Below are 15,666 nucleotides of genomic sequence, written 5' to 3'. Positions count from 1 at the left end.
CATCCTCATTTGGCGCCTTGAGACCGGTAGGAATCCATGTCTGTGAAAGGAGATAGGAGAGCAACCTCTTTGCAGGCCACTGAATCTTGATGGGTTCATCTATTTTCCTCTACCAAAGATGGAAAATCCCCCATTCGAAAAATATTCGAGGAAGATGCATTCGATCAGCAACATGCCCTATCTTATCCTCTGTTACACTGCAGGTCTGGGATGAGGAGAAAGGCATGGCTTGAGTATCTGTGATGCCAGCAGGTTTTTAGCAAGAGATTGGATTTAATATAAAGCCACAAAATAATTATAGCAGACAGGAGATCTCATGATGGAATGGAATTAAGCAATCACCTGCAATTCTTGGAGACTTAGGCTAGATAAAAGGGAAGCACTGGGCTGGGACTGAGATGTAACGGAGCTGACAGCTTGCAGAGAGCAGTGCTTGAGTTAGGCACACACCTCCTGACAGCTTTAACCCATTCTTTGCAGAAATGCAGCTGTGCACCATTCAATTTCTAAGGTGGGTTATCCTTAACCGCATGGTTTTTCCTAAGATGCTGGGATGCATCAGTCTGGTAGATGGTCCAATCCACCATCCAGACAAGGCCCTACACTGCAGTTTTTCTTTTCATCTTTAAACTGAAGCAGTTTTTCCTCCTTTACAATTGCTTCTGTCAATATCAAACTTTATACCCTCCAGGCTCCCAGTTTCAGTGCGACACATCTGCAATGACTGATATCATCCTGCTTGTGGATGGATCCTGGAGCATCGGACGCAGCAATTTCAAGCTGATTAAGGAGTTTCTGAGCAATTTGATTTCCCCATTCAGTATTGCCCAAGACAAGATAAGAGTAGGTAGGACACTTTCCTGTTTCCTGACCTTGGCAAGTCTGTGTTTGAAGGGGCCTTGGTCTCTGTTCCTGTGGTTATGTGCAGCTTTTATTCCTTCAGGGTGAGGTCATGCTTGCTGCTCCTGACAGCTTTTCTCATCTGGTAGCAAGCTCTGGCCTCTAGTGGCTGTAAGCAATAGCTGCACAGTGAGCAGAAGCAATGTCTTATGGGCAGCACCAGGTCGGGCATGGATGCCGAGACACTTTTGGGATTTGCTGCCTACAATGACGAGGTGCTCAGCCTCTGCAGCACTGCCCAGACAGATGCGTAGCAATGACACACTGGAGTTGCTTTGAATTCAGCTAAGAATGGTACTGCATCCAGTTCTGAGTGGTGCTAACACTGGCCAGGCTGTACGTGAAATAGGACAGTACAAATCCTTCGTGCTCCTTGCAGACGACTAGTTTTACCCTGATTAGCATTGGGACCTTATCAAATACTTCGGAGCATCACCACGGGGATAAGTACCACTGTACCCAGTGGGGTCTGAGGCATCACCTTGCTGCCTGCATGACAAGGACCATGCAGAGAAGTGGAGCTAGAAACCAAATCTGCTCACCCCTACTCCCTTTCATTATTTGTGTCATCCTCCCATGGCAAGTCTGACACTGCATCCCCAAAGTGGGTCTCCTGTTGAAGCTTACCTTGGCTTGCATGATGCCGATAGCTCTTGCCTTCCCCAGGGCTGTCCCAGTACAGCAGCGATCCCCGCACAGAGTGGGATCTGAGCGCTTACTCTACGAGGGACCAAGTGCTGGAGGCCGTGAGGAATTTGCGGTACAAGGGCGGCAACACCTTTACAGGTAACTCCATCTTGCAGGTCTCTGCTAACTGGTCTGTGTGGCTGCAGTGGAGGAAGCTGTTCCCATGGGATGATGTCCTCTGTGGGGACCAAGGCCACTGGGGGCAGAGGAAAGAGTAAAGGTGGGAGGGTTGTCTGTGAGGCTACAGCACACCATCCATCTTTGCTCCTCCCCAGGTCTGGCACTGACCCATGTCCTGGAGCAGAATCTGAAACCAGATGCTGGTGCTCGGCTGGAGGCTGAGAAGTTGGTAATACTCCTGACTGATGGAAAATCCCAGGATGATGCCAATCTAGCTGCTCAGACCTTGAAAAACCTGGGCATAGAGATATTTGCCATTGGTAAGTTCACAGTCACCGATAAGCTGTAAGACAAAGCCGACCTACTTTTGATCTTCAAATTGAAGTTCATGTTCCCTCAACTTTGATAGAAACATCCCGAGGCTGTAAAACTAAGGTAGTCGGTAAGACTTCATTACATTGTCGCTAAGATGAAAATTAACTCATTTATTCAGCACAGGCAGTGTCTTCGAAGGGTATTTTGTTTGTTTAGAAAAAAACATTCATTCACATGAGAGATTTCACACCTCCCATCTAAAGACCTTTGTGAGGCTCAAGAGACCTGTGCCATGAGAACAATGTTCTCAGCTGTGGAATTAGGCAAGAGAACATTGTATTTGGGAGGGCAGGAGACCTTCTTTGTAATTACTGCCTCTCACAACTTTCTATTTCTCTGAATAATAATATTATCTGCTCTTCACTATCCGGCAGCAATAATGAGACACAAAATGGGCTTGAGCAGCTCTTTCCTTGATGACTACACAAGTCTGCTAGAGACTAATACATGAGCAATAAAGTTACATAGAAAACTCTCCTAAAATCGCAATCCCCAAAACTTTAAATGGTAATTTATGTTGGGAACACACAAGCAAGAGTTTATTGCATAGGTTTATGTAGCTAACTGTGATTCCTTTGATGGACTGAGTGGAGCTGCTGAGCCTCAGCTGTATGTTGCACAGCACCACAAACTAACATCTGTGTACCTGAAATCACTTGGAGAGCTGTTCCTGGCTGGGGTCTTTGCCTTTCCTCTCTGGTTAGAGGAAGATTGTGTTGTTTGGTCCTGAGACATCAGGACCTCAGTATTAATCTCAACAGTGCCTTGGTTGTCACTGCAAGAGCAAGGGGGAAGGAGGCTAGCAAAGCTGTTAAGGTAATGGTCTTGGACTTGAGAAACCAGGTGGGATCCCTGTCTGGCAATGGTACTGCTTGGGCAATGTTAGGGCAACCTTGAGCCTAGCACTGGGAAGCAAAATAAGTTGTGTGCTGTGGAGCTTGGTTTGCAGAGGGTTAGTGAGGATGGGGAGTGGAAGGATAGGGATTGAGGATGCTCTGTGCTGGTGAGGTTCTGCTAAATAAATGGTCTGCTTTTTGTTCATCCCTGACTCTCTGGACATGCGATGTGATGTTCTGATGAACAACAGACTCTCTTGGGGAGCGCAGGCACCTCATAAATATAGAATTGTTGTTTATTCATTCACTCCTTCCCCCCATTTATGCCAACTGCCTCTTAGGGTGAAAAATATCTGCCTTCCTGGTAGCAAAGCCTGCAAGTGATGAGGAGGCAGGAAAACAGGAGCTCTTCATTGGTCTGTCTCCAGGCCACAAAAGACCTTTTGAGCCCACAGAGTTGAAAGTGAAAGCCCTTCTCAAGTGGGACTGAGGCTGTTGCTGCAGGAAAGCCCAAGACCATTCTCAGACACCCCACTGGAGTGACTGGGAGGCTCTGCTTGGACAGCAGGACGATGGTGGACACATCCTGCCTCCGAACAAACAATGCAGAAGCAGGAGTCAGAAGCTGCTCCTCTCTGGGGAGTTTTCTCAGTCTTGTTCTCTGCTCCGATTGCAGGGGTGAAGAACGCGGATGAGGCAGAGCTGAAGCAGGTGGCCTCAGAGCCCTTGGAGCTCACAGTGTACAATGTGCTGGATTTCCCACTGCTGAGCTCTCTGGTTGGCAGGCTCACCCAGGTCCTGTGCACCAGGATCAAAGAAAAGAGCAACAAGGAAAATTCAGGTGAAGTGAAACCTCCTCAGTGAGGGCTGAGCTTCCTTCTGCTCACCATCCACCTTCCTTGCCATCAGGATTGACCCTTTCTCATACCTTTGCCTCCATGAGGTCCACCACCCTGTCAGCACCACCTAACTCTTCTCCTTCAGTGCTGATCTCCTTGCTCAGCCCTCTTTCTGCCTGACAATGGTCCTTGCCATGTCAGTGTGTTGGTTGGTTTCTCCTGTGATCATTGTCTTCTACAGCACCCTCTGGATGCAGTTCTTCCACTCTCACTCCACTGCAGACTCCCTGCTGTCTCTAACAAGTCACCGAGAGATGTTACCTGTAGATGTTTCCATTCTGATGTTTTTGGTATAGATATCTGTTTTTGAACTGTGAGCCAGTACAGGCAATAGCCATTTTTAAGAAAGGTTTGGATAACTCTTGGTGAATATAATCAGCTAATGACAGTAACTACCATTGTAGGGAAGAGGGGACTTCTTTTCCCTCTTCCTTTATCATATGGTGTGATAAATGCATTGTAACCATCTCCTTTTCTGAGTTTCTCCCAACCAAGAGGAGGCAGTAAAAGCAAAAGAGCAAATGTGAGAATATATTAAAGAGAGTGTACAGAGGAAATGTGGAGGTAGGAAGAGGAGATTATAAAACATCTAAACACTTCCCCACACACCTTCACTTTACTTTAAATGATGAATGTCCAAGGTATTTTCAAGATAAAACCAAACAGTCTATTTCTTTACTGGAGAGCAGCTTGTATGATGAACAGGAAGGTGAAGAACCACTCCAGATGTTAGCTTAGATCCTCAGGAGAACTATCGTGTACATATTTACATCTCTCTCTGCTCTAAGATTGGCCTGAGGAGAATGGGAATGTCTAACTTTCAAGCATAGTTATATTTAAATGCTCTGGAGATTCATATAAATAAATTGATTCATCCTTATTAATTTGTACTTGCTTGATATAATTAGACAATTTTCAAAGGTACAGATTAGGCTAAAGAAAGATGGGCTGCTCGAAAAAATAATAAAAAAAACCCCACCAAAATAACTTCCGCTTGTTCAGTTTGAGAAATTTTCATGATTGAGGAAAGCTGGGTCATCTTTTGGTTACAGACAAAAAAATTCAGACTTGTGTCGAAAAAATATTCCCAGCAACAAGCTAAATACACAGCCTGTTCTCTGTGGAGTATTTGTTCTCTGTATGCTCTGGTTTTAAATATTTATTTCAGAGCAGTTTGGAACAGTTTCTATAGGGAAGGAGACTGTAACTTGATTTGAAAAATGTCACTCATATTTATGAGTTGGAAAGTACATTTGGCACGAGAAGTTTGAATATAAGAAAGTAACTGTGTTGTTAATTCCTAGGCAGCACTGTTAAAGATATCCCTGTGAACATGGGTCCCCAGCTGAGCCCAACTGACCTTAAAATATCGGCTGTGACCTCTAAGAGCATGCACTTGACCTGGAGTCCTCCTCTGAGACCACCAAAGAAATACCGGATTGTGTATTCTCCATCTAAGGGTGGTATCCCCAAAGAGGTGAGAGACCTTTCTCTGGACATCTGAGACTGCAGTACCTTAAGATGGTGGCTGGGAATTTAAGTAGACTTGAGTAGACAAAGAGACGAAGGTAGAGATGCAGTTCTTGTGGGACATCAGCTAAAGCCAGAGATGAAATTAAATGCATACTGAGTGTAAATGTGATCAGCTGATAGGATGATAAGATAGAAGAGGACATCAGATAAATATCATCTTGCTAGAAATACTGTAAGCCATGCCGATGCCAATTTTTCTCTTATGCAGTGTTATCACCTCCCTAAAGTATCTGTTTTGACTCAAAGAAGACACGCAGGTACACAGAGCTGTCCAAGGATGCTCATCTGGGATGGATATGACTTAGAAAAGCAAATCCAAATTGTTGATGGATTTCATTGATTTCAGTGAGAGCATGATTAGGGTCTTGTGTTTAGTGTTTGCACACATCCCAGCCTTAGAGGACAGGAATGCTTATTGCCTCCTACCTCTCTATTTTGGGGAGATGCTACCTGATGCAAAATTCAGATGGCAACTGGACTTTGTGCTTCTGGTTACAGATCTGCCACAAAGAAGCCACACTTGCTAGGGAAGGCCAGTTCAACCATTCCTTTGCTAAAGAGAGTATAGAACCTCCCTGTCTTGACAGCCCTCCTTTGTGCTTTCAGGTGGTTTTAGATGGAGCAGTGACCTCTTTGCGGCTTTCCAATTTGACCTCGCACACGGAGTATCTGGTGTCAGTGTTTCCTATTTATGACACAGTTGTTGGGGATGGGCTGAGAGGCATCACCTCCACATGTAGGTCGTGAGTAGAGAGAATTATGCTGATGCATGGTCATGATAGGTGAACAAACCTCTTTCTTTGCGACCATCTCTGATTGGAGCCTGGCATTGTATTTTTCCCCCTACCTCAAGTTCAGTCTGTCTACAGCTATCTGCATCCACGGAGATGTTCAGAACTTGACCAGACAAGACCCTGAGCAACCTGCTCTAATTTGGTCCTGCTTTGAGCAGCAGGTTTTACCAGAGACCTTCGAGGGTCGTTTTCCACCTACATCATTCTGCAAAGGAGACCGCTGTGTTGAGCTCCCCCTGACATGGCAGTAACACACCATGCTAGAAATATCTTCCAACTCCTTGCCACTTTTTTTATCCCTGGACTCCAAATGAATTAAACCTATTCTCTGTAAAGTGGCAGCTCCACCGTATTAGATGTGGGGTAGATGTCCACCAGCTTGCAGTAGCTGTTGCAAAACCAGGTGTCCTTTGGGGTTTGAGCTGTTGCAGACCTCATGCACTGAAGATACCTTTCTGCCTTGTTTTTCCCTTCAGTGCCTTTGTCTTCCCCTCGCTCCCTGCGTGTCTCTGAGCTGAGCCACAACAGCATCAGGCTGAGCTGGAAGGCAGCCCAGGGAGCCACGCAGTACCTGGTGCTCTGCTCCGCAGCCCCCGATGGAGCAGAGGACTATACGACAGAGGTAGAGTTCATGAGAATAATGACAATATCGTTTTTTCTCTGTCTGGGCTGAGTTTAGTTCCAGTTCTAGCCTTTGTGAATTTGTATCAAGTGTTTTTAAAAAATAAACAAACCAAAGATGTTAGCATTATTGCCAGCAATATCTTTCATGGAAGATTTTTTTTTTAATGGTTTATCTCAAAGCAATTTATAACTGTGAGGGTTTCACATGGGAAATTAAGGTATAGGGAGAGAACTGACTACCTCATGGGGCCCTGGAAACCCAGGCACTGAATTCACATCTCTACAAGTGTAATTGCTGTGTCTTTGAGACTGTACATAAATGTCTTTGCTTTGTTTATCTTAAAATGTTAACTGAAAATTTGTTAGGGCAGTTTTTGCTGACTTCTGAAAACAGACCTACGACACTGCGTAAGAATAAAACAATGCTCCATGAATGGAAAATCCCTAAAAATATCTAAGATACCTTTGTAATCTGTGCATTTTAATGAGTTCTCCAGAGTACCTGTAGGATGAAGATATGAATTTAAAAAAAAAAAAAGAAAAAAAAAAGTGAGGGGAACATGTATTGCCTGTGACTCAGATTTCCCCCCTGAATGCACAGCAATAGGAGCAATTGCAGGATAATTTTCAAAATAGAGCAATGAATGCTTATACTCTGCTTTCAGTGCATAATTGTGGGTTTTTTTAAGATTCAGAATCTTTGAAGACACCAACATTTAAAATTGTGTTTTCGCATATTAGAATATTTCTGCAGTTACCTGACTTAGGCACTGTAGGAGTGCAATGCTCTAAAGCTATGGGATGTATGCAAAACCAGCCTTAAAATGTTCTCAGCCTTTCATAAAACTGTGCTGCATTCTGTGCAGACTCCTGTAAGTCTCCGAGGCACATTTCTGCAGCGAGCAGGCGGTAGGAGGAGAGCTGTGGCCGTGCTGTGTTAGCGGCAGGTGGCAGCAACCCGGCTGCTATGGGTTTGCTTGCAGCAGGCAGCTCTTCTGCAAGAGCTTTCCACGTGTCTGAGCAAAGTGGGATCATATCTCACATGCCCTCTGATCCAACCCAGAACAACAACAGCAGCATCTTTGTATGAGAGACTTACACCTCTGCAGACCAGGGTAGAAGAAGGTGATGTGCACCCCCAATGGGCTTGGTGTCCCTTAGGAAGAGAGGTAGAGCACCCACCCAAGTGCAGAAGTCCCAAAGTGGAGAAGTTCCCCCAGAGTAACCAAAGGGACCTTGACCTGCATCTCTGTAAGGTTTTGCTCTGTTGACAACATTGGTGGGTACCCCAGAACAGAAGGGTACCCCAAAACATCTCTCTGTTGACAGGTGAAGGTGGCCCAGCCTGAGGTCCTGCTGGACGGGCTCTCGCCCAGCACGGAGTACTCTGTTGCGGTGTATGCAATGTATGGGGAGGATGCGAGTGATCCAGCCAGCATCCAGGAAACCACGTGTAAGTGCTGCTGCTGCTTACTGAGCTGTTATTAAACACTTAAGGGGGTAGAGACGTGTTAAATGAGGTGCTTCCCATATTGTGCATGTGGCTTGTAAACATGCTGCTTCTTCTGTGCCTGATCTTAAGTGAATATTGGTCCCAAAGGGGATCTCTAATTCCATGGTGAGCTGTGAAAAAGGAGTGATTTCCCTCTGGTAAAGAGAACTCCTGAAAGAACTGTTCCCTGAGGTCTTTGTTGTTTGGGGAGAAAAAGGGAATGATTGACTGTTTCTTCACCTAAAGCCCAAGTAGCCTTTCATGACATCCCAGAGACAAGTATGGCAGTGACATAAAGACAATATTTTCCCACATGGTGAAAGAGTATCTTAGTTCAAGGTGGGGTCATCTAAGAGCAGCAGGAGGCAACCAGTGGCATTGCCATTGTGCAGCCTGGGAAAACTTGGAGTGCTGCTAATAACTGTTGTTGCAGTGGCCTTGAGTCCTCCCAGATACCTGAGCTTCTCAGAGCTCAGCCATGCATCCGTCCGAGTCAGTTGGGAGGCTGCGTCTCCGGCCGTGAAAGCTCACCGCGTCACCTATGTTTCTAGCAGAGGGAGCAACACTGGGGAGGTGAGTCCTCAAGGGGTTGGTGGAAGGAAAAGAAACTTGGGAGGTCAGATACTGCCTCATTCTCCTTTAGCCATGTGGTTCAGGGAGGGCCTATCTGCTTGCAGTGTTTTAACTCTGAAATGGGCACTTTTGATGCAGTTTCCACCCACGTGCTACCCCCTCTGCAACCGTCCCCGTGCTCCTCTCCAAATACTCATACAACTCCTCCACTGCAGGTAGAGGTTCCTGGCACTGCAACATCCACTGTCCTGAGACCTTTGTCTTCCCTCACCCGATACTTCATCAGTGTCCGATCTACATATGATGAAGGGGACTCCTTTCCAATTACTGGCAATGTTACCACCTGTAAGTAGGGAAAGAAAATGCTTTTGGCCCCAGTAACAGGTGACAAAACTGGCTTGTGTGTGTCTGAACTGGCATGTTTTGAAAACTGGTCCCAACAGCTCATGGCCAAACCCCAGGTGACTGTTGTTCTTTGTGTGCGGGATATGTCCAACTGTGTTATGTTTAAAATGAAGCAGAAGGAATAAAAGAAAGAAGCAAATGGAGGAAAAGCACGATGTATTGCTAAATTATGTGTCCTTGAGACACCTCCTAGCCTTCTCCCCTTTACAATGCTGGCGTGATACGTGTCCTCTCCACAAATGAGATAATCCTCCTTAATTAGGGTTTTAAAAATAATTTACCCGTCTCTGTCCTGATGGCTGTTGTCATATGGATCTGAAGAAGTGAAAGACAGGCTGGTCTCAGACATCTGCCTGGTTGATGTTTAGCTCCCCGAACATCTGCTTCCCACATTGGCTCTGACCAGGCGCTGCCAGTGCCTGTGCTTCAGCTGGTTTTCCTTCTGCATCCCTCAGTGAAGGTCCCCTCGCCACGTGCACTGAAGGTTACTGAGCTCTCCAGGAACAGCCTCCGCCTGCAGTGGGAAGCTGTCGCAGCCTCTGATGTGGTTGTCTATCAGATCAAATGGAGCACAGTCGGTGGAGAGAAGCCTCAGGAGGTACGGACCCGTGCACAACTCTGGGGAGGCTGGGTTGGCTTTGTGCCTTCTTGATGCCTCTGAACTCACCTGCAAGAGTGGCATAGGGAGGTGCAAAACTATTCAGGTTAATGCACTCAAGAAATGAAACAGCTGAGCACCCAGCTGAAGGGAGCCTATGGAATAAGACAGGGTCTGTCCTGGGTCTGGCTCCGTTCAATGCAGCTGTCACCTTGAGTGCTGGAAGCACGAGGGACAGCGGGTTGGCAGGGTCAAAGTCCTACAGGCTCTGGGAAGATTGCAGAAGTGTTCTGGAAAATCTCAAGGATGAAATTCAATAGGGACAAGCAGAAAGTATTAAGCTTAGGCAGGAATAATTAACTACAGGTATACAGGATGTAGAACAAATAGCTAAGAAGCAATTCAGTTGAAAAAGATCTGGGGTTGCAGAGAATCACCAGTCCACAATGTCAGGTTGTTGTGGAAAAGACAAAGATAATACTCAAGTATTTATAGCTAGAGGTATCGCCTCTAAGACAGGTGAAGCAACTTCTGCTTTCCTCAGTGCTGGTGAGCACTGACTACTTTTGGGATACTGCTCTTCAAGAAGGATGAGGTCCAACTGAGGAACACAGAGAGGAGAATGACCAGGAGACAGAGCTGGTGCAGGAGGGGCAGGGATGGACCAGGTGACCTCTTTCATCTCAAGACCCTTTTTCAATATGAGTGCAAACAGCAGTTGAAATGGGTTAAATACACAAATCTCTCATAAGATGCTTCACATTTGGGCTGGAATAGGGGAGTGTATTGGGGCTTCTGTCCCCAAGACATCTAAAAGCTGGAAACTGAGCAAAGGTATTTCATGCTCTGGGCAGGTTGAGTGCCTTGTGTCAGGGCACTGCATTGTGCCACTGAAGTAGCTGCTGAATATAACTGGGCAGCAATACATGGACACCTGCTCCGCATTAATCAGGGCTGGAATTTTGCCGTTGCTTAGATGTGTGCAACTCACAACGGTGGACTTTGTCCCAAAAGCCCAGTGCTAACTCATTTGTGCCTACAGGAAATCTGTGAGACAGACACTTGGATGGCATGAGCTGGTTTGGGGATGCCTGGGAACTCAACTGACTAATTTCTTCCCCTGCTGCAGCTCTCCATCACTGGAAATGTGGCAACTGCTGTCCTGACAGGCTTGCAGAAGAACACCGACTATGAAATATCCATCTGGGCCTATTACAAAGATGGTGCTCGAAGTGACACGGTTTCTGTTCAGCACAGGACCAGTAAGTGATCAGTGTTCGGTATCCACAGCCTAGGGATAATAAACAGGGCACAGGATGCCTCAGAACCCATCACAGACCAGCAGCTCAGATCTGGTCATCTCCAGCTCTGAAAACCCAAACCTGAATGTCTGAAAGTGGCTAGAGATATTTAGCTTTCTGTCTTAGTGTTCTGAATTTGTCCTGAGAAAAATAGGCTGGGCAAACACAAGCAGGCTGGTGCATCTTGTAGGCATCTGATACCCTTGCAATGTGTTTCATGTAGAATACATTGCTTTCCCCTCCTGCTTCTGTAGAGTGTATTGATGCAAATGAATTGGCTTTCTGTAGAGTGTTCAGCTGAGCGTGTCACTGTGCTGCTTAATGAGTGTTTCCTGTTAGTAAAATATTGTGCGTTAAGGAGGGTGAGGATTTCTTCAGCTATGTCATTACTAAGCTGTGCTTCGTCTGAGGGCATTTACAAAAATGAGAGAGAATCCTGCAGGCAGACTCTGCGTGGAAGCATTATCTAAATCTCGCTTTGTACAGGCAGGATATGAGGTTAAAAAGTGGCACTCCCAGAGGTCCTCTTAATTAATATTGCCTATATAATGGCTTTGTTGGCAGTGAATGGAATACAATTCATTCAACAGCAGCACTTTTCTCTTCCTCCATCTCTCAGCTCTCAACCTCCTTTGAAGAATGAACTCATTTAGGCTGATATTGAGCTGATGAAGCTCTGAGTAAATGGCAATCTCAGAAGCAGCAGCTCAGGTTTTATTAATAATGAATAATAATTACATTTGTTTATAGAAAGCTGACTCAGGCAAGTACCTAGGAGCTGCATACTGACAAGAAAAAATAATAAATGAAAGCATCCTACACGTATATAATGATAAAGGGACAATTAGAGCTGTTTAGAGGCTTCAGAAAATGAACGGCTATGTTTTAAGCCGTGAATTACAAAATGGTAGAGGAGGTCCCTCAGCCCACTGCCAATGGCATGCGATGGTGCCCTTCTAGGCGTATTTGAACAAGCTGGCCCTTGCTGGCGCTGGCACCCCGGTGGGACATGGAAGGCAATTTGACTTCTGCTTGTCAGCTGCTGTCCTTGTTGAGGAACAAGGATGCCTTAGGGATATCAGACTTTGCCATGCTGCATGAGGAAAGGAAAGTGCTCAAAGAAATCAAGTGTGCAGCTGGGCAGCCAAACGGGAGTCTTAGTGCCTGGGTGCTGCTGATCAGTTTGCATGGCAATCTCTTATGCTATCTGGAACACCGAAGCCATTAGTTTGATTTTTATGAGCCCTCTTCACCATAATTTTCATCATAAAATAAAAATCTAGGGGCTGAAACAACAATGAAAGCTATACCTAGTTCCCCTCAGGACAGCAGACTTTGGGTTGCAACCTGGTGAATAGCAGTGATCAGGCTGTGCTGAACAAAATCAAAAGTACACACTAGAGGAGGTTGAGAAACCACTCATCCTTTCATCATTGCTTTTCTCTTTCCCTCTCTTGGCAGCATCCCCTTATATAGGAGTAGGTCAAGTCATGAAGTTTCTGTTAAAAATGTTTTGGTAGAATTTGCAAGAAACACTGAAGTTTAAGGGCAGTGGCTGTAGCGAAACTCAGCAGGAAGCACTGGTAACACAAGCTTCTCTCCCATCCTCCCCAGAATATTTTCTTCTTTGAAGGTTAAGGGAAAAAATGCCGGGTCAGAGTGATGCTCTTTGCACTCTGGTTTTGTGAAATGGAAGCACGTTCCTCCCCTGGGGGTGAGGTGAGAACACCAAGTTCATTTTATTCAGGACCACTTTCCCCCTCACCACACCTGAAACATTCATTTCAAGGCCAAGGGACCCTGCAGACACCAGTCCCTCACAGACAACAGGTCATCGGAAACATAATCCTCTTACAAAAAACAAAACCATTCATCACTCTGATGTGTCATTCGTTAGGCTTGGGACAAGGTTGCTCTTCTTCCTGGCAGGTAGAAAATTTGTTTCAAAGTTATGGCTTGAGATTTACTCTCAAAAGGTTTATGAATTCAACCTAAAATGGCTGAACAGCTTTAGCTGGAAAAGGAAAAAAAGTTGGAGACTTTAATATGGTGCAGGTCCCTTCTTATCTTCTTATCTAGCTCAGCACTTAATGTTTAAGTGGTAATGGTGTAATTAAATATTCAGAGCAAGATGGAGTAAAAAAAGTCCCTTAGCTTAGGCAAGATGAGACAAAAATTAGTAAATATGGACTCAGGAAGACCTTCTTCACAATTTTGGGAATGTTACCCCTCCCCACCCTCCCCATCTGCTCACAAAGTGTCTTTTGGAAGTTTCTGCCTCTACAGCAGAGCATGCGAGTGTGTCCCATCCTCTTCCGTGTGAAGAATGAGAGCAGTTTGGATGGGAACTGCTGCTGAAGCTGGACTGAGCCACCCTGGCTGACTTTGCACTGAAGTGGATTACAAAGTGCTTATGTGCCCAATTCCTCTAGCTAAGCTGTGCCAGAAGTCTCCAGCCTGGGGCTGATAAATATCTTCCAGTTCTTTATCCAGCTCCTCATTGAGCTCTTCCTACCAGAGCATACATTGCAAATAAAAGGGACTGAAATGTGGGGAAGAAGCTTCAACCCAAAGCAGCGAGGGGAAAAAACATGACCTATATAATGATTGCAGATGAATATTTTGATGGAATGGATTCCAGGGTTTTATTCTTATTTGAAAATGTACCTGTGATGCTGCTTAGACCCAAGAGCAAGCAGTCTGGGATTCCTCCTGTGGAGGAGGAGAGGTTCAAGAGGTAACTGAAGGCACAGATGGTGTCCTCTGTGTCAGAGATGCTTCTTTCCTCCTGGGCAGCTTTGGGAGGTGACCTTTCCCCTGGCTGTCAGATCCGTGCCATCAAATTCTGCCGGGCCTGGGGGCTTTCCAGAATAAACCCAACTCAGAAGACTTTTTCCCTAACTTTCCTTTTGTTCACTTAAATAGTCTCCACTTACCTCAGCTGATGGAAATAGCCAGTGCAGCCAGCAAAGATGCAGATATATAGCACAGCACTAATAATAGTGCTGTTGAAGTGATTTTACCTCCCACACTTGTTTTCTTCTCCGCTTTACCTTGCGGTGATGCACAGCAACAGCCTCCAGCCTGATTCAGCTGCTAGCAATCTTGGTTCAGCTTCAGTAAAACTAGAGCTCATTTTAAACAGAAAAGGCAAGGAGGATCAATGAAGATGCAAATAATCTTCATTCAACCTGTGCTCTAAGGTCACCCTAGACTCTGCTGGGTGGGCAGAAGAGCCTTACAGGTAAAACTGCAGAAAATAAATCTCATAGCCTGGGCGTGTGTCCTTGACTGTCTTTAGGGCTCACCCATAATTTTTAGTCTCTTCTGAATAAAATGCTTCCTTTTCTCTATTCAAGACTTCTGTGTCTTCACACCAGCACAAGCTCAAGACCATGTGTTTATGCAAAGCAAGATGCTGGTTGGAAACAAGCACCAGGAGCAGAGGACCCCACGCTCTCAAGCGCGTTGTTTGAACAGCGAATGGATTTAGCCCCCTCTGCCTTTCTCTTACTTAACTCAGCCCTCACTCAGAGAAATCACTCCAGCACAGCAGCCTCTGTTACCAGGTCCAGTTTGCTATGCAGCAGGACTCCAGGGAAAGAAATGCATTTACATAATTAAAAATTGCTCAGCTTTGGTCTCTGGCAAACCGTTTTCTGGCTGACCGCAGCTCAGCCCATCACCTATTTGGGATACATCCATACATTGCAGTGCAGGGCCAGAAAAGGGAGAGTAGCTCAGGCACCGTACGTGGATCCCCTCCTGAAGGCTGTGGGGGTTGGTGTGAGAAGCGCTACACATAACTGTTGTGTTCTGGCTGCTCTGTGTTTTTTTTAGAATAATTTTAAAGGAGAAAGAAAAAGCTGGAAAATATTAGAAATTATGCTAGATTAACTTCTAAGTGTGATCCAGGCTTATCTGGCAATCAAGATGTTTGTCCAGTGTGTCTCCAGATCTGTGACGAAATTCAATTGCAGTTTGGGTCTTTTAAAGGGTATCCTTCGGTGTTTGTCCATGATGTATACAAAGGATCTTGTTTTTTGTGCTTCCAGGATTATTCCCCCCTTCCAAGATATTTTTCTATGTCCTAGGCTTCAAATTGCTGAATGCTTGAGTTGTACTGTGTTGTACTTGGGCAATCCTCATCCCTCCAGAACCCGTTTTCTTTCTTGCCCAAGGTGACCGTTTCTGCTCTGAGTGCTGGTTACAGCACAGCAGAGCACTGAGGCATTCAGAAACGGGCTTGGAAGCAAGTGCTGCTGGCCCTGTTTATAGACATTACTACCTGCCTTCTATACCGTTCGCCTTTAATCCCTGCCGCAGATTCCCGGAGCCCACCCACCAACCTCTTCATCGACTCCGAGACCCCCACCAGCCTCCAGGTCCACTGGACCCCCCCAGACGGCCGCGTACAGCACTACAAAATCACCTACAACCCTGTTTCTGATCCCAGTGCCCAGCAAACAGTAAGTCTCCAGCGCCTTTGTAGGTGACAGGCACCGGACCAGAGGGACGTGGGGACATTT

The 15,666-nt window shown here is 45.8% G+C and overlaps 1 protein-coding gene across 4 annotated transcripts in view; it reads left to right on the top strand.

The window, feature by feature from the left end:
• The window catches only part of COL20A1 (collagen type XX alpha 1 chain), a 50,746-nt gene that overhangs the window by 10,383 nt on the left and 24,697 nt on the right, over nt 1-15,666 (top strand). For 2 of the 4 annotated variants that reach the window (XM_075768695.1, XM_075768696.1), the window contains exons 7-19: nt 692-847; nt 1,567-1,686; nt 1,863-2,027; nt 3,595-3,759; nt 5,122-5,294; nt 5,957-6,086; nt 6,621-6,766; nt 8,098-8,221; nt 8,694-8,833; nt 9,049-9,178; nt 9,694-9,836; nt 10,966-11,098; nt 15,464-15,606. In XM_075768695.1, coding sequence (XP_075624810.1) covers nt 692-847; nt 1,567-1,686; nt 1,863-2,027; nt 3,595-3,759; nt 5,122-5,294; nt 5,957-6,086; nt 6,621-6,766; nt 8,098-8,221; nt 8,694-8,833; nt 9,049-9,178; nt 9,694-9,836; nt 10,966-11,098; nt 15,464-15,606 — 1,868 coding nt within the window. The remainder of the gene's footprint in view (nt 1-691; nt 848-1,566; nt 1,687-1,862; nt 2,028-3,594; nt 3,760-5,121; nt 5,295-5,956; nt 6,087-6,620; nt 6,767-8,097; nt 8,222-8,693; nt 8,834-9,048; nt 9,179-9,693; nt 9,837-10,965; nt 11,099-15,463; nt 15,607-15,666) is intronic. The other 2 variants (XM_075768698.1, XM_075768697.1) reach the window with 1 other exon arrangement.

The sequence above is a fragment of the Balearica regulorum genome, chromosome 16 (genome assembly GCF_011004875.1).
Source record: "Balearica regulorum gibbericeps isolate bBalReg1 chromosome 16, bBalReg1.pri, whole genome shotgun sequence".
NCBI classification, from domain to species: domain Eukaryota; kingdom Metazoa; phylum Chordata; class Aves; order Gruiformes; family Gruidae; genus Balearica; species Balearica regulorum.
Note: the sequence above shows the minus strand (reverse complement) of the source record. Positions and strands in the feature narration are given on the sequence as shown.